The 18,412-nt window shown below is 38.7% G+C and overlaps 1 protein-coding gene across 1 annotated transcript; it reads left to right on the forward strand.

Moving 5' to 3' along the window:
• Positions 1-510: 510 nt before the first annotated feature.
• LOC139948594 (synaptic vesicular amine transporter-like) lies at positions 511-18,324 on the forward strand. Its single transcript, XM_071946773.1, has 15 exons — positions 511-1,035; positions 4,998-5,240; positions 5,714-5,849; positions 6,348-6,406; positions 6,823-6,906; positions 7,290-7,385; positions 8,188-8,277; positions 8,443-8,550; positions 9,629-9,730; positions 10,408-10,486; positions 10,663-10,714; positions 10,832-10,895; positions 11,316-11,435; positions 14,501-14,546; positions 15,238-18,324. Exons 1-15 carry the CDS (start codon positions 681-683, stop codon positions 15,428-15,430), a joined length of 1,827 nt encoding a protein of 608 aa, XP_071802874.1. The 5' UTR covers positions 511-680; the 3' UTR covers positions 15,431-18,324.
• The last annotated feature ends 88 nt before the right edge of the window (positions 18,325-18,412 follow it).

Consider the following 18,412-nt stretch of genomic DNA (forward strand, 5'->3'; position numbering starts at 1 on the left):
CAAAAATAATAAAACGAGCGGGGGTGTTTGAAAATGGGTTGGTTAGAACTTGTAATGGGGTTATAAAAACAAATATCGGCCAGCTATTTAAGCCAGGGATCATACACTTGATTAGAACTTTGACTTTGTATGGGTTTTTCCGACTTTTGGGGATTAAAAACATTACGAAATGGTGCCGAAAAATCCGTCCAGTAACTGTGCTATTATGCGGAGGTGTTAAAACATATTTGCTTAAGATTTTGACGCCTTCAAAACGCATACAGGCACGCATGCAGCCACGGAGCAGAATTCATTTTTATTGTATTACTGTATAAAATTTTTAAAAAAGCAAATATAGACATAAGAGCATCTTGTTGCAATTAGCATAGTGTCATTTTCGATAATCCAATTGCAGCGTTTGGTTCTAGCAATCAACCAATCACAGCTGGGTGTAGTGACGTTAGAGGAGTCAAGTTGACCGCTATGAACTGTGATGCTTTACTTAAAGCTATCGTTGGCGTGTGGGTACATCGTATACATTGAACACGCGCACAGCAGCTCGGAAACTTCTAAAGCGCCCGGCTGTGATTTTGGTATCTCGTGTAGTCTTGATCACTGGCCAACAACCCTTTAGCTGTCGGTTTCAATTTTAAAGTACATCATCCCGGTGTGACTCAAAAATATTTATAGCGACGATCACGATGAAGGAAAAGGAAACCACGGAGCCTAGGCAAGTTGACGATAAAAGTCGCCGTCGCACAGTGGATAAGCAAGCTCGGCCTACATCACAGAGTACCGATCAGAACCAAAACGGTAGTGCTGCTATTAACCAGGCTGTGATGGGAATGCGGGGAAAGGACCGAGCAAAAGGAAGACAACATTCTTCCTTGGATCAACCATTGGAAGAAGGTGTCTTAGTAACTACAAGATCATCAGATGATGATGGGTCGTCCCAAGAAGGAATGAAAAGGAAAAGTTTCCGAAGATCTCGGGGTGCTCTTCTCGCCATTGTCTTCATGGCGCTATTACTGGATGAAACACTTATGACTATTATTGGTAAGTTTCTCCATTTTCTTAACATTACTTACTTGTACCCATCTCACTTTTGGGGTTTAAAGAATTGTTCAAAGCAAGAGATAATGTAGAACTCCGAAGATACTGTAACTTGTCAGGCAACACTTTCATGAAATCGACGTTAGAGAGCCATGGGCGTATGTAGTTTACGCCACATAAAGGCAGTGGACACTATTGGTAATTACTCAAAATAATTGTTAGCATAAAAACTGTGGTAACGAGCAAGTAGAGCTGTTGAATGATAAAATGAAACATTATTCTCTCGCTACTTCCAAGGCCAATGAGCTCAATTTTACATGCTTATTGTTTTATATATATGTTGAGATACACCAAGTGATAATATTGGTCTTCGACAATTACCAAATGTGTCCATTGTCTTTAACAATAGTACAAAGAAACAATATTTATAGAGTGCCTTGAGTGAAAGCCTCAAGGCGCCCCTCACGGATAAAAACAGGGGGAACAAATTAAACAGCAAAAATAGGTAACAAACACAAACACGATAATCATCAGACAGGTTAGTTCATTATTTGATTACATGATGAACGTGCATCCCTAAGTGATAAAAAGTAAGAATATAATGGACTTATCTGAAGAAAGAAAAACTTGTTTTGGCTATTATGAGTCGAGTCGTCCTTCGTCTTAAGACGTCAATCTTGACAACCTTGTACATAGCGTGATTTGATTATCTATCTTAGCGGGACAACAGCGCGGATTACAGGCAGCTGAAGACCATTGACTCTGCAGCCAGGCCCCCATGCCGGTGAGATCAGTGGACTTCAATACTATAAGAATGTCAAAGATGCGGCCTGTATAGACTCTTATTGAAGATTTATCTTATTTGACTTATGGTGTGGGAGGGGCTCTGGCTTCCTCCTTCTGATGTCTGCACAATGACCCCCAAAATATAACTACTTCTTTGTTGTCATGGTTGCTTTTGGAAAACCAAACTATTAGTCAAAAATTATATTTATAATTCTAGCCAGACTTTGATTTTTAAATGGCACTAATTTATTGCATGAACTGGTTATCTGATTCCTGGTTCAGATTCGAAATACACGATCTCAACTTCGTGTAATCGAGAAAAGAAAAGAACGTGAAATTTTCCCCGTTGTAGAACTTGTGCGAGGCAGGCCAACTTATAATTGTCCAGCTCTTCTATAGTGGCCTTCGGGAAAAATAAAATGGTCGGCCAACTTATAATTGTCTAGCTCTTCTATAGTGGTCTTCGAGGAAAATAAAATGGTTACATTTTCTCCTTAACAAAACTTGTGCGAAGCAGGCCAACTTATAATTGTCTAGCTCTTTTATAGTGGTCTTCGAGGAAAATAAAATGGTAACATTTTCTCCTTAACAAAACTTGTGTGAAGCAGGCCAACCTATAATTGTCTAGCTCTTCTATAGTGGTCTTCGAGGAAAATAAAATGGTAACATTTTCTCCTTAACAAAAATTGTGCAAAGCAGGCCAACTTATAATTGTCTAGCTCTTTTATAGTGGTCTTCGAGGAAAATAAAATGGTAACATTTTCTCCTTAACAAAACCTGTGCGAAGCAGGCCAACTTATAATTGTCATAGCTCTTCTATAGTGGTCTTCGAGGAAAATAAAATGGTAACATTTTCTCCTTAACAAAACCTGTGCGAAGCAGGCCAACTTATAATTGTCATAGCTCTTCTATAGTGGTCTTCGAGGAAAATAAAATGGTAACATTTTCTCCTTAACAAAACTTGAAGCAGGCCAACTTATAATTGTCTAGCTCTTCTAGAGTGGTCTTCGAGGAAAATAAAACTTGTGTGAAGCAGGCCAGTTTATGGTTGTCTATAGTTCTTGTTGTGGACTTTGACCTCAGCATAGTTCGGAGTATGATCTTGACTTTCCCCGAAGGGATGGCTCAGGCACTGGGTGTAGTTTAATCACAACGTCTTTTCATCAGTTCATCTCAATTTCATACACCTGTTCGTTTGTTGTTGCCGATAGACCACTTGCACTAAAAGGTCCGAAGGCTTCAAAAAGCACAGTTTTGAGAAGAGTGTTATATATTTCTGAGCTAAACTTTGATTCATTCTTTGTTGTTGGTTTTTATCAATCATTGTCCCACATTGTAGACATGGCGAGTTTCTACAAAGCTGAGAGTAAGATGTCTTACAGTACTAGACAATAATTATTGGTAATTGCTCAAACAAAATTGTTATAGCATAAAAACCTACTTAGCAGTGGAGTGCTGTTGATGATATAAAACATTGTGAGAAGCGGCTCCCTCTGAAGTAACGTAGATTTCGGGGAAGAAGTAATTTTCCACTAAAAAACATGTGTGGTTAATATATTTAGAGCCAACAGTGCAGAATAAGACTCTCGGTTTGTGGTGAAATCTGCCCTGAACAATTTCCAACAAGTACCTACAAGTACCCGAAGCAAATCATGAAGATAATAGCAAAACGTGTTGGGTGTCCTTTATAAATGAACTCAATGTTTACTTAGCAGTTCAACCCTGTACAGTTAATTGTTGGTTTAAAGAATATGAAAGAGTATATTTATGAGCTATTAATTAAACCAATTGGGAACCATTGGACCTTTAGCTTTGTCTATTGACTGCGTGCCTTGGCGACATGGGTGAGACAGGCACCCCGCTACAGCATTCTCGAAATGTTTTTAAGTGTAAAATTTGGGCCCAATTAGACTCGAGTCCAGACCGTAAAATTCACCCTTAAAAATAATAAATAAATGGCAATTGTTTGCGCACAGGAGGAGACTAGAAAAATACATGTCAACAATACAACCGCTTCAACAAATAAAATATATCAGAATGTAAAAGCTATGTGATGTAATTAAGGTGAATATCCAGGCAGATTGGCAGCGAACCGAGTACAAAGTGACGATTTTGTCAAGCAATGTTTTCATTTGGGTGAGTTCCATTGTGTGCATTGTCAAGTGTCGTCCTAGAGCTAAATGTGGTGACAATAATAACTACTTCAATCCACTTGTTGCATTGTGTAAGAACTTTGTGCGTGTGAACTTATTCAATGCCAATCGATGTTTTGTATTTTGTGCAAAAAAACACTTAATTTTTATGATCCACTGTTATGACGACAAAGAAATTGTCATTCCTTTGATAAGGCAGTTGACAGATTCCCTTCAATCTTACAACCAACGTGAAATTGTTTACTACGGTTTTGACTTTTTGTAGTAAAGGTTTTAGGTATGCAAGCACCGTAAAAATGCTAATATCAATCGTTTTTTAGATCCGCAAAATTCACAACTAAACAAACTTTTTCCATCTAAGATTATTATCTGACCGCACAGATCACAATGGTGGTAGATTATAAGAGAATAATGCATCTATTGTTTTGTATTGTATAAAACTTTTGTTTTCCTGTAAACTCCTTAGCAACGAAAACAACTTCTGTAAACTGTTTGTTTGGAGAGGATGAAGAAGAAAACGAGAACATTTTCACGTTGGGTATAGAAAAATAACGACTTGTGATTTTATTTTGCCGATGGATATACGAATAGAAATAAACCAGCAACTGAATTATTTTATTGTAGAAGTCTTAATCCATCTTGAATGTAAAACTTCAGTCCTTTGTGGTTAGGGTTTGGGAACTCGACGCTTATTCTCACTGATTGACTTTCATAACAATTCTAACAACTAAATTGAAATTAAACTGCCCCAAAATATGGGTCATTCGTTTGAATAATCCATCCACAATAACGGATCAAAATAAGAGGAATAAAGCGACGATGGATTAACTCTGAAGAGAAAAAGTGAAAACACAGATAACCTGAAGACATTTGTATGAAAGGGGTTACGATTCTGGACAATAATTGCCTGCGCTGAATTAAGCCATAGGACGATAGTGTGGCATTTGATTGACAAATCAGAACTAGAATCTGCATTTTTAACTTATAAGAGAAAATAACTTTTTATCTTTCTTATCTTATTGACAGTTCCTGTGCTTCCAGATTATTTTCTGAACCTTTGTATTGGTAACAAATGTCTGACTATCAACAACACTTCGCCGGAGTGTGATCTGATCTTGGGAAACACAAATCCAGATGACAATATCCTCTCGACATTGCCAATTCTTGATCGACAAGATGTTGAAGCAACAAGCAACCCCAAAGACTCCATCACTTCAATAACATCAACAACGAACGAGGTTAACAGATCGACCTCTTCTGATATGCCAGGTATAGTCCCCACCAAACAAAGATGTCTAACTTAAAGGAAGTGGTAACTTCTGATAATTACACAAAACAATATATACCATAAAAATGTACTTGGTAAAGAGCATTGGAGAGCTGCATAATACTAAAACACACAATTCTGTGCAGAAAGGTTTTTTTTCTTTCATTATTTTCTTTCATTATTTTCTTGATCACCGATTGAGCCCCAACTTTTCATAGGTTTTTATTTTATGCATATGTTGGGATACACCAAGTGTGCTTTTTCTTTCATTATTTTATTTCTTGCAACTTCGTTCGATCAACAAATGAGCCCATCTTTTCACAGGTTTCTTATTTTATGCACTGGGATATACCACGTGAAAATACTGGTCTTTGACAAGTATACTGCCCTTTAAATATATTGTCAAGTTTATCTGAACTATTATATATAACTACCATGTCAATCGTAAAACAAATAATGGTTTCTTTTTCCTTAGATTCATCTTCAATAACAGCGCCCTCTTTTGAAGAAGTTTGCAGTGAGGAGATTACTCCCAAAATCGGGATTCTTTTTGCCTCCAAGTTCATCTTAAGAATCATCTTGAGCCCCTTCATTGGAACTATGGCTCATAAGTAAATAGCCTCCTACAAAGAATTGTATTGTGTTCTTTGAAGAAATTGAATTAAAAACATATTCCCTTAATTGGCTCAAAAGTTTGGCTCAAAAGTTAATATCCTCCCATCTTAACAATTATCTTGTTCTCATCATAAGTAATTGAATTAAATATTTCCCCTTCATTGAAAAATATGCAGCTTAATCAATTGAAACAATGTATAAAAATGTAATCAGTGGCTAAATAATTCACAACCTTTTTTATACATCACGAAAACCATGGCCCGATTTCATAAAGTTGTTAAGCAGAAATACTGCTTATGCCTTAAGCAAAAAATGAAAAAAAGACTGGGGCACCAGTTGCAACTAAGTAAACTTGTTGATCTTTTGCTGGTTACCAGTTTCTGTTAACCGAGATTTGTCTGTGCGTAGCAAGTTTCTATGCTTACAGGCTTTATGAATTTGGCGCAGGGCTCCAGCCATACAATTTTACTGGTTTTGTGGTTGTCTGATTGCAGGATAGGTTTCTCTGTATTGCTGCTTTCTGGATGTGTAATAATGCTTGCCTCCAGTCTGGGTAAGTTCTGTATAATTTTCAGTCAAATTCTTTTAAAATATAATCTTATAAATAATAATAGGCCTACAAGCAATATTGTAATAAGCAGCAACATAGAGACACTTAGTCATCAAGATTTCAAAGTAGTTTCCTTTCACAATGGAAAAAAATAATGAGCTACAATGAGGGCCCGATTTAATAAAGCTGCTAAGCAAAAAAAAAAATGCTTGACGAATTTCTTTGCCTAGCAAAAATTGAGTGGGACACCAGCCACAGCAGTGCAAACTTATTGTTATTTAGACAGGTAACCTATTTCTGCTAAGCAATACTGTTCAGAGCTTAGCAAGTTTTGTGCTTACTGGCTTTATGAAAATAGGCCACAGGTTAAGTTCATATGATTTTCAATTACTAAAGATATTTTTTTAATCTTTTGTCAGTATTTGCATTTGGTATTACCTATGAAGTAATGTTGACTGCTCGCATCATACATGGACTAGGTGCAACACTCAATGAAATTGGAGGTATGTGTTTTATATGTAAGCCTGGTAATTATTGTCGCTGTTGGGTTCCTTAATTGGTAAATGCTTGTTCAGTGGGGTGTCTGTTTGCTTGTTTGCTTTTTTTATTTACATTAAGGTCACATTTGATTACAAGTAAATAAAAACTAAATTAAAAACAAATGGGGGTTGCAACAAGAGGAGGTAAAACTCTTCTGTGGTGGAGGACCCAAATTGCTGTAAAAGCTGCACTGGTTTGACAAGTGTAATAGGAAAGTAAGTTGTAGTAACCCTAAATAAAGCACTTTTTTTGGGGGGGGGTAATGCAAACTATTATCTTGTCCAAAAGTGAACTTAAGCATTCATTGTTTTTCATTATTAAATGCTTCTTTTGTTTTGTTTTGTAGGGCTTGGTATTTTGGCATATAAATATCGAAATGACGAGAAAAAACGTGGTTTTGCATTCGGTCTCGCCATTGGTGGATTCGCTGCTGGAACTCTCAGTAAGCCAATGTCTTTTTACCTTATACGAAAATAGATTATGTCTGAATTAATGGCTTCTGTAGTGGCTATGGCTGAAACACCGAAGACTCTTATTCTTCAATGTCCTCATCGAGCCAACAGCCGTAGCCATAGTTGCTTTATATTATTGTGTCATGGCTGAGTGGTTAAGAGCATCAAATTCAAGTTCTGGTGCAGTCACCAGAGTGTGGGTTCAAATCCCGGTCGTGACACTTGTGTCCTTGAGCAAGATACTTTAATACTATAATTGCTTCTCTTCACTCAGGGGTAAATGGGTACCTGCGAGGGTAGAGGTTGATATTGTGTATGAAAAAGCCACAAGCGCCTTATAGGCAGCTCAGGGCTATATACTCCCCAGGGAGCTGAGAAACATTAAAAAGGGATGTTATTGGGCCTATGACAGGGCACTAATGTAAAGCGCATTGATACGGTTATTGTGAAATGCCCTATATAAGAATTTGTTATTTTGATTTGTGATACTGCGTTTTTCAACTGAACTACACTATTTTTTAGAAAGAAACTATAAATAAATAGTAAACTTGCGGGTACAACCATGTGAAAATCTCTTTTGTGTGCTTGTTGGTGCTGAGAAGAGCCAATTTGGGCTTGACGTTTCGAACAGTATACTCTGCTCGTCTTCAGGAAGACGAGCAGAGTACATGTATACTGTTCAAAACGTCGAGACCAAACCTATTTATTGATAATTTCTTCCTATTCTCTACACAATGCAAAGAAGCAACAGTCACAATATTTGTCTATCTTTATTTATATTTTGATATTTAGTTGGGCCTCCTCTGGGTGGTATAACGTATGACTTCCTTGGTAAGGAAGCACCATTTTTGATCATGGCAGGATTTTTTATCGCCCTAGGAGGTAAGTATACCATAAATTTTTATCATTTATTATTTATTTGGCAATGTGTATATTGTCACATTATGAAATGGGACATTGTTTATCATAAATCAATTTTTTGGTGTTAATGTTACCCGCTGACTGTATGTGTTTTTTTAATTTATGTACTGATATTTTTGTTGTCAGTTTTGGAGTTGATTGTCTTTTGTCCACACTCCAAGCAGCGTAAGATATACACCAACGGTTCCCCAGTCTATAAACTTGTTTTGGATCCCTACATACTTGGAACTGCTGGTAAGCACTTTGCTTCAATTTTTTCTTTGTTTACTTTTTAAGACATTTTTTTTAAATGAATTTGGTGCTTCTTTTTATAATGTCAATAAAAGCTTTAGTGTAAATATTGTGTTATTTGATGTGTTAAATCAATATTTTTGCATGGGTCCAGCTTTTTATTGGGAACAACTATATAATAATGTAGGATGTGTAACTTTGCATGGTGGAAATACGAAAATGTTGAGTTGAAACCAACAGGGCCAAATTTAATAGAGCTGCTAAGCACACAAATTTGCTTAGCATGAAATTTCTTTCTTGATAAAAACAGGATTACCAACCAAATTTCCATTTGTGGCATATTGTTTGTCACTTGTATTCAGCTTTTGTTTGCTTCAATCCTGAAAAAAGCACAAGGAAATTTGGTTGGTAATCTCGTTTTTATCACAGCAACATGTTTGGCAAATTTGTGTGCTTAGCAGCTCTATGAGAGTATCTCTAGGAGACAATTAAGGTCTAGTACCCTGCCTGGTCTTCTCATGCCCAAGTGTCAAACAGATAGATACAAAATGTCCACCATCTCCTACATCATTCGTAGTTTGCCATAAATTCGTAGTTTGCCATAGATTCATTGGTTCCAGATGAGTACCATACATTTGCTGTGCATTTATGGGTTTTTTTTATATTTAATCTTTTTAGTGCCTTTCTCATGTAGCTTTCGAGCTTTTTGTAATTGCTTTTGTGGTTTTATTGTGGTATGTAAAATTTTGTTCTATATGTACCAGTTTTACTTGTAGTACGTTCTTTTTGGACTGCCTGACCACCAGTGTTGAATCAAGATTTTTAATGTGCTTTTGGGTTGTTCTTGCAATTAATTAATTTTAAAATAATTACATATTTATATATATATATTTATATATTTTTTTTTAACGAACTATTTTTACTTGTAAATGTACTTTTCCGACCTGCTTGGCCGCCAGTGCAGTTAATAAATAAACCATAATATATATGAAATTTGGCCCAGTTCTTTTCAGAACCACTTCAACTTTTTAGTGCAAGTCTTACTATATTATACAATAATGACAGGTGTTTTTAATAACAGGTGCGTTGATGATAGCAAGTGGTGCAGTAGCTTTACTTGAACCAACTTTACCCATCTGGATGAGACATACTATCAAGCCAACACCTGACGCTTGGCAACTGGGTAAGTTCATCAAATTTCAGTTGTACTCTTAGTAGAATTATATTTGATTTTGGGGGTTGAACAAAGTATTGATTTGGATTTAGAGTTGGATTTGAACCAATGACCTCCGGATTTACATGCCCGCGCTCTACCAACTTAGCTATCTAGCCCTAAGTTGGTGGTCTCCCTATTTTGTCATTATCTTTGTTCGGGGTGCCAGTCGGAAGCCATACAACCGTTAACTGCCATGTAGCCAGGGATCACACCCAAATTATGATACAGGACCTGGGAAGCGGCAGCCAGGGGATCACCTTAAGGGATGCAAATTTTGTTTCAGATATCAATTTAAACCACAAGAGAAACTGACAGGGTAAATTTTGTTAATTTTTTTTGGCTTGAACAAATAATTGACTAGTAGAGTGGAATTCAAACCAATGACCTCCAGATTAACTAGCCTGCACTCTACCAACTGAGCTACCTAGTCCCAAGTTGGTGGTCTCCCTATTTTCTTGAATATCTTTGACACCCAAATTACGATACAACCTAGAATTATAATTGTATCTGTCAATGGGACCAAATTGCCTAATGGTGTTGACGTCTATCCATTACTTTTATTGAATAATTTATCTTCTAACTAAGATTATTCCCAGCCAAAATGTGACCAATAATCCATCTACTAATTGATTGACTAAATACAGGTGCAGTATTTTTACCATCCGGTGTTTCATACATCCTAAGCAGTACAGTTATGGGATACCTGGGATACAAACTTGGCAGGTAATTATAAATACTCATATTGACTTGGTTCCAGGTGCTGCGCATAATCCTAAATGGTGCTTTGTGTGTGTTTACTGCCATTATAATTATACGTCATTTATTTTCCCAGCACAAATTTGTATTCATCATTTTCAAAATTGAGTACCGACATGTATTTTCCTTTCTCTTTACTTTAGGTGGGCCTTGTCAATGTTTGCTCTGGTTGTCTTGGCAGCGAGTGTTGCTGCGGTAAGTATTCACAGTCTATAGTGTTCAGCTATTTGATTGCAGTTGGCCTAATTCTACTGAAATTTTTATTTAAAAAACTTAACTGCCAGCATTGTTATATTTTTGTTTGTTCTGCAGGTACCATATACAAGTTCATTTCTTATGCTAGTTGGTCCTATGGTGGGCATAGGGTTTGGGTTTGGTAAGTAAGCTTTAAAACTATTCCATTTTCATTGATTGATTGATTGAAAAATGAAGGTGCTGTCCAATTCAGAGACACTCCACACTGTTGACTTAAGATTTTACACAAAACTGTTACACAAAACTGTAATAATGTGGGTATTACGTTCGATGTTTTGTCAGGTCGACAGGGGTCGTTGACGAACATAAAGAGGACCAGTAGAACTGGTTGACAAATGTGTCAGTAAGTGGATTTGCTCAGCACAGAAAAGAACATGCTTAGCAGAAATTGGTTGTCAGCCAAAATACCATACAATCTACATGCTGTGACTGCTATCCTAATTATTTCTTGCTTGGCAAACAAATTTGCTAAGAAAATGTTCAGCTTAACTTTGTGAAACTGTGTAAAATAATTGCAATTTTTAAACTAATCTTACCATAGGTACAGTAGACAGCGCTATGACAGCAATGCTCAACTCCAGGGTAGATGCTCGCCACAAGGGGGCATATGGGGGCGCTGCAGCCATTTCCACCTTCGCATTCTGTCTCGGCTTTGCTATAGGTAAGAAACATAGCGGAAAAAACAATTAAGTATTTTACTAACACAGATGAAACAAGAGACGGCCAGCCCCACCATTCCTGCCCCACCAATACTGCCCACATCACCTCTACTCTTCATGCCTACAAACACTGACCAATCACTTCTACCTTTGTACTTTACTGTCATCTTGCCCCAATACTAGCCTGAAACCCACTGCCCAGCCCCACCATTCATGTCCCACCAACACTGCCCTTTCTACACTGTACTTCAACCCCAATACACTCTTGCCCTACTACTGTTACTAGCCTGAAACCCACTGCCCAGCCCCACCATTCATGTCCCACCAACACTGCCCCTTCTACACTGTACTTCCATCCCACAACACTCTTGCCCTACTACTGTTACTAGCCTAAAACCCACTCCCCAGCCCCACCATTCATGTCCCACCAACACTGCCCCTTCTACACTGTACTTCAACCACACAACACTCTTGCCCTACTACTGTTACTAGCCTAAAACCCACTCCCCAGCCCCACCATTCATGTCCCACCAACACTGCCCCTTCTACACTGTACTTCAACCCCAATACACTCTTGCCCTACTACTGTTACTAGCCTAAAACCCACTCCCCAGCCCCACCATTCATGTCCCACCAACACTGCCCCTTCTACACTGTACTTCCATCCCACAACACTCTTGCCCTACTACTGTTACTAGCCTAAAACCCACTCCCCAGCCCCACCATTCATGTCCCACCAACACTGCCCCTTCTACACTGTACTTCAACCACACTACACTCTTGCCCTACTACTGTTACTAGCCTAAAACCCACTCCCCAGCCCCACCATTCATGTCCCACCAACACTGCCCCTTCTACACTGCACTTCAACCCCAATACACTCTTGCCCTACTACTGTTACTAGCCTAAAACCCACTCCCCAGCCCCACCATTCATGTCTCACCAACACTGCCCCTTCTACACTGTACTTCCATCCCACAACACTCTTGCCCTACTACTGTTACTAGCCTGAAACCCACTCCCCAGCCCCACCAACACTGCCCCTTCTACACTGCACTTCAACCCCAATACACTCTTGCCCTACTACTGTTACTAGCCTAAAACCCACTCCCCAGCCCCACCATTCATGTCTCACCAACACTGCCCCTTCTACACTGTACTTCCATCCCACAACACTCTTGCCCTACTACTGTTACTAGCCTAAAACCCACTCCCCAGCCCCACCATTCATGTCCCACCAACACTGCCCCTTCTACACTGTACTTCCATCCCACAACACTCTTGCCCTACTACTGTTACTAGCCTAAAACCCACGCTCCAGCCCCACCATTCATGTCCCACCAACACTGCCCCTTCTACACTGTACTTCCATCCCACAACACTCTTGCCCTACTACTGTTACTAGCCTAAAACCCACTCCCCAGCCCCACCATTCATGTCCCACCAACACTACCCCTTCTACACTGTACTTCAACCCCAATACACTCTTGCCCTACTACTGTTACTAGCCTAAAACCCACTGCCCAGCCCCACCATTCATGTCCCACCAACACTGCCCCTTCTACACTGTACTTCAACCCCAATACACTCTTGCCCTACTACTGTTACTAGCCTAAAACCCACTGCCCAGCCCCACCATTCATGTCCCACCAACACTGCCCCTTCTACACTGTACTTCAACCCCAATACACTCTTGCCCTACTACTGTTACTAGCCTAAAACCCACTGCCCAGCCCCACCATTCATGTCCCACCAACACTGCCCCTTCTACACTGTACTTCAACCCCAATACACTCTTGCCCTACTACTGTTACTAGTCTAAAACCCACTGCCTAGCCCCACCATTCATGTCCCACCAACACTGCCCCTTCTACACTGTACTTCAACCCCACTACACTCTTGCCCTACTACTGTTACTAGCCTAAAACCCACGCTCCAGCCCCACCATTCATGTCCCACCAACACTGCCCCTTCTACACTGTACTTCAACCACACTACACTCTTGCCCTACTACTGTTACTAGCCTAAAACCCACTGCCCAGCCCCACCATTCATGTCCCACCAACACTGCCCCTTCTACACTGTACTTCAACCCCAATACACTCTTGCCCTACTACTGTTACTAGCCTAAAACCCACTGCCTAGCCCCACCATTCATGTCCCACCAACACTGCCCCTTCTACACTGTACTTCAACCACACTACACTCTTGCCCTACTACTGTTACTAGCCTGAAACCCACTGCCTAGCCCCACCATTCATGTCCCACCAACACTGCCCCTTCTACACTGTACTTCAACCCCAATACACTCTTGCCCTACTACTGTTACTAGCCTAAAACCCACTGCCTAGCCCCACCATTCATGTCCCACCAACACTGCCCCTTCTACACTGTACTTCAACCACACTACACTCTTGCCCTACTACTGTTACTAGCCTGAAACCCACTGCCTAGCCCCACCATTCATGTCCCACCAACACTGCCCCTTCTACACTGTACTTCAACCCCAATACACTCTTGCCCTACTACTGTTACTAGCCTGAAACCCACTGCCCAGCCCCACCATTCATGTCCCACCAACACTGCCCCTTCTACACTGTACTTCAACCCCAATACACTCTTGCCCTACTACTGTTACTAGCCTAAAACCCACTGCCCAGCCCCACCATTCATGTCCCACCAACACTGCCCCTTCTACACTGTACTTCAACCACACAACACTCTTGCCCTACTACTGTTACTAGCCTAAAACCCACTGCCTAGCCCCACCATTCATGTACCACCAACACTGCCCCTTCTACACTGTACTTCAACCACACTACACTCTTGCCCTACTACTGTTACTAGCCTAAAACCCACTGCCCAGCCCCACCATTCATGTCCCACCAACACTGCCCCTTCTACACTGTACTTCAACCACACTACACTCTTGCCCTACTACTGTTACTAGCCTGAAACCCACTCCCCAGCCCCACCATTCATGTCCCACCAACACTGCCCCTTCTACACTGTACTTCAACCCCAATACACTCTTTCCACACTCAATTTGATAAATTCTTTTTCACAGGACCAAGTGTAAGTGGATTCCTGATAAATGCCTTTGGATTCAAATGGTGAGTAACTTTCTAAACTCTCACTTTAAAATAAGAAATGGGTTGTTAAATTTGATCATACTGCTACTTTTGAACTGCCTTGAATGTTGGCTGTTTTAATTACCTACTCTTGATTGTATTTTTATGATTGTTTTTTATATTGTCTGTATTTTTGCGTCTGTTTTTTATATTGTCCGCATTTTTGTGGCTGTTTTTAATTGTATGTTCTTTTTACAACTGAGAAAGCATTTTTAAAGTTAACATGTTTATTATTTATTTATTTTCATCAGTATTGATTTAAGAAACTAGGAATTAAATACTGACTTGTGGTCTCTAATGTACAATTTGGTAGTTAATTCAATAAAAAGGTAGTGAAAATGATAACAAGCGAAAACATTAAAAAACTTACAACGACAAAAAAACCCGAAAATAAAAGGGCAAATCACCCAGAACTGCACCACCCAAAAAAACTTATCACACAGTTCTGTCCCTAACCAGATCAGGAAAGCATTGCACAACGAAAACAGTTTAAAAACAAGGACAGCAAAAATACATTGCTATTGATTATTTATGAGATTAACCTGGATTTGAATTGGGCTGGTCTTGTAGCGTCACTTATGATGAATAAATAAATTTAATCTAATCTAATGAATTAATTTAAATAACTTGGTTAAATAACTGCATATTCATCAGCTGATTGATTGTTTCACAGGTTAATGAGAGGTATTGGAGTAATGACATGTCTGTACGCACCAATTTGTATCTGTCTTCGTCGCCCTGGTAACACTGTCCCGAACACCAGAAACAACAATAATGGATCGGCTTCAAGGTCGCATAATGACCTCATTGATGATGCAGAAAGTATTCCAATACCCTCCATTTCCAGACGCTTATCTAGAGTGTAAAGATTGTATATAAAGTTAAAATGCATTTTTATTAATGTCTTAAAGCAGTGGACACTATCGGTAATTGTCAAAGACCAGTCTTCTCACTTGGTGTATCTCAACATATGCATAAAATAACAAACCTGTGAACATTTTAGCTCAGTGGTCGTCGAAGTTGCGAGATAATAATGTAAGAAAAAAACACCCTTGTCACACGACAATGTGTGCTTTCAGATGCTTGATTTTGAGACCTCAAAATCTAATTCTGAGGTCTCAAAATCAAATTCTTGGAAAATTCATTCATTCTCGAAAACTACGTTTCTCACAATGTTTTATACTACCCACCTCTCCCCATAATTCATTACCAAGTACGGTTTTTTATGCTAATAATTATTTTGAGTAATTAGTGTCCACAGCCTTTAAAATATTTTCACTTTTAACTTTACAAAGATTTGGTATAATAAAAATTGTTGTTCTTCCTTGTTATCATTGGTCATCGTTCAGTTGCATTTAGTTTATAAATTATAGAAAGTAAAGTTTTCACTATTTTATTGGTCATTATTTATCAGTGAATAGTAATCATAGTTAGATATAAATATATTATAAGCGACAAGCCATTAACTTTTGCGTCTGAATATAAGTAACAGTTTGTAAACAATGGTCAAAATTGGGCTGTTTATGACTCGCAGTGACATGGAACAAAAAAACAAAATAAACAAGCAGAAATTGGTGGCGAGGTCGTAATTTTTTTTCAAAACTTTTCCTACAAACCCCACAAGTAGTGCCTAGCCTACCTTGGTTGTTGCATTATCTGGTTGTGGAACTAAGTTATGTGTTTCTTTTTAACATCAGTCTTTCAACTTATAAAGGAACGAAAATATTCCATGGTCTTCATCATAGTCTAAAGAGAGAGCCATAACAGACCAACATACTGCCAACATATTCACACCCAACATAATACGTGATTAAAATGTAAATTGACTAAGGGAATTGTGTGTTGCTAGCACTGCAGTCACAGTGGCAGCCTAGTCCTGGTTCTTGTAGACCCAGTTACTGGGGCGCTGTATTCCTTTTTTGAAATGTTGACATTATCGGTCATACTATGACGGATAAAGTCAACATTTGGAAAAGGAATAAAACCCTTCTTCAAAATTTTGACATTATCAATCATATTATGACAGATAACTGTCAACATGTCGGAAAAGGATTACAGCGGTTGTACTTGTAGAGCGCCACCGCCCCGCCGGTGCGGCGTGGCTCGAGTCCACACAGGTGTTGAAAACATCGTGAAAAAATAGGCTGCCAAATACTACTTCTAATACATAAAAAAATACTATGAACTACATTGCAAAATGTACTTCTTATATGTCAAATAATGGAAGCCGAGCACAGAATTGGTATTTATCTGACTATCCATGGTGAATTTAGTTGGAAACTTAAATGTTTTTTACTCACAGTCCACACTCCAAGAATTGCCGGCAGAAAGTGAAGATACCAAAAAGAGCAGACGACAGCCCTATACTTTTGTGCACACACTGCAGGTTCCCTTGACCATCATGTATGTTGTTTATACACAGCGCAGAGGGTACCTGACTAAAGATTTCTTCTTGTAGTTAGGCTTGTTTAAAAAGTAGATAATTAATTGTCTATTATTCCCCAAAAAACTTTGCTGTAAATTCTTAAAACGATCCGTTGAAGTATTTTTGTAATTAAATATAATACATATGTTTCTTTCTAATTGTATTTTGCAGGTAGTTGTACATGCTTATTATTATCTTTTTTAAGTTTTCCCGAAAATTTGTGGGGTATGGTGGATTGGCAGAACAGCGAAATTTAGTTGCACTTTCGCTGTTCCTTTTCCGTCCGGGATATAAGCCTAGAAAAAGGAACAGCGAAAATGAGGCTTCTTCCCCAGGGTTAGAGACAGCCCAAGTTTTTGCCTAACGGGACTGGAAAACTATGGAAAGCCATAAATAAGGGAATCGATGTGTGGTGAAGAGGTTTTCTACTTGTGGTTTAATCCCAACAAGGCCTGGGTCTTGATAATTTTACCGAGACAAAGTCGAGGTAAATTATCAAGAACCAGGCCTCGGCGGGTTTAAACTACTAATTGAAAACCGATTCAACACACTTCGATTCCCATTCATAAATACCTTATCGGTGAAAAAACATCAACACTTATGGTCAAAAAGTAAAATAAATGAAAAAATTAAAAATTTTCAATGATTTCTTTCAAAACAACTGAGGTAATTATGAATGCCCTTTTGTTAAAAAACTTTGTGAAGAGTCTGTTGCGCGTGGATTGTGTCTACACGCGCGCTTAGAAACAGATTACGTGCACGCGCTTAGAAGCAGTTACGCGCTGTTACTAATAGCTATGAATTGCCTCTGCGTGATAACCTTGCGCTCCTGACACGCGGAAGCTAGCCGGTTATAAACACTGATCATTATCAACCGTTTAAACACCCCCACGTGATGCACTCTCCACCAATAACAGTAGAGAAACTGTCTTGGGTATTTATGAATGCAAATTAAAAACAGATAGCCATAGTTTGTATAAATGTTACACAAACATTCAAGTCTATGTTGAGTTTGAAGGAAACAAATAAACAAATCATAAGAGATATTTCAGCTCATGAATCTTCACATAAAATGTTGAGTTTTGTCACAATTTTTGTTATTTTGATTGATTGTTTTAGTAACATTAGGCCAGCCACGCCAACTGGTGCACTTCGTTTATCAACAATAAGGACTATTTTGTAGAAATGTAGTTTAGTGTAACCAAACCCGCCATTGGCAAACTATTCAGAAAATTGTCTATATAAGGACTCGTCTTTTCTGCTTTGAAAACAAATACTGGCGAAACTCAACAGCTGTAGTGAAAAGTGTAGCTATCATATACCAGAGACTATAAAAAATGTTAATCACCATAAATAATAATGAATAAACCATTTTATACATTTCAAAGGCCCATCAAATTATTTGTAGTTCTTGCGTTCCACA

This window comes from Asterias amurensis, chromosome 16, assembly GCF_032118995.1.
Source record: "Asterias amurensis chromosome 16, ASM3211899v1".
In the NCBI taxonomy this organism is placed as follows: domain Eukaryota; kingdom Metazoa; phylum Echinodermata; class Asteroidea; order Forcipulatida; family Asteriidae; genus Asterias; species Asterias amurensis.

Coding starts and splice junctions, on each gene's coding strand:
- LOC139948594 (XM_071946773.1), top strand. CDS start 681: ATGAAGGAAAAGGAAACCACGGAGCCTAGGCAAGTTGACGATAAAAGT. Junction 6,907..7,289: donor AACACTCAATGAAATTGGAG/GTATGTGTTTTA, acceptor TTTGTTTTGTAG/GGCTTGGTATTTTGGCATAT. Junction 10,896..11,315: donor GGGCATAGGGTTTGGGTTTG/GTAAGTAAGCTT, acceptor ATCTTACCATAG/GTACAGTAGACAGCGCTATG.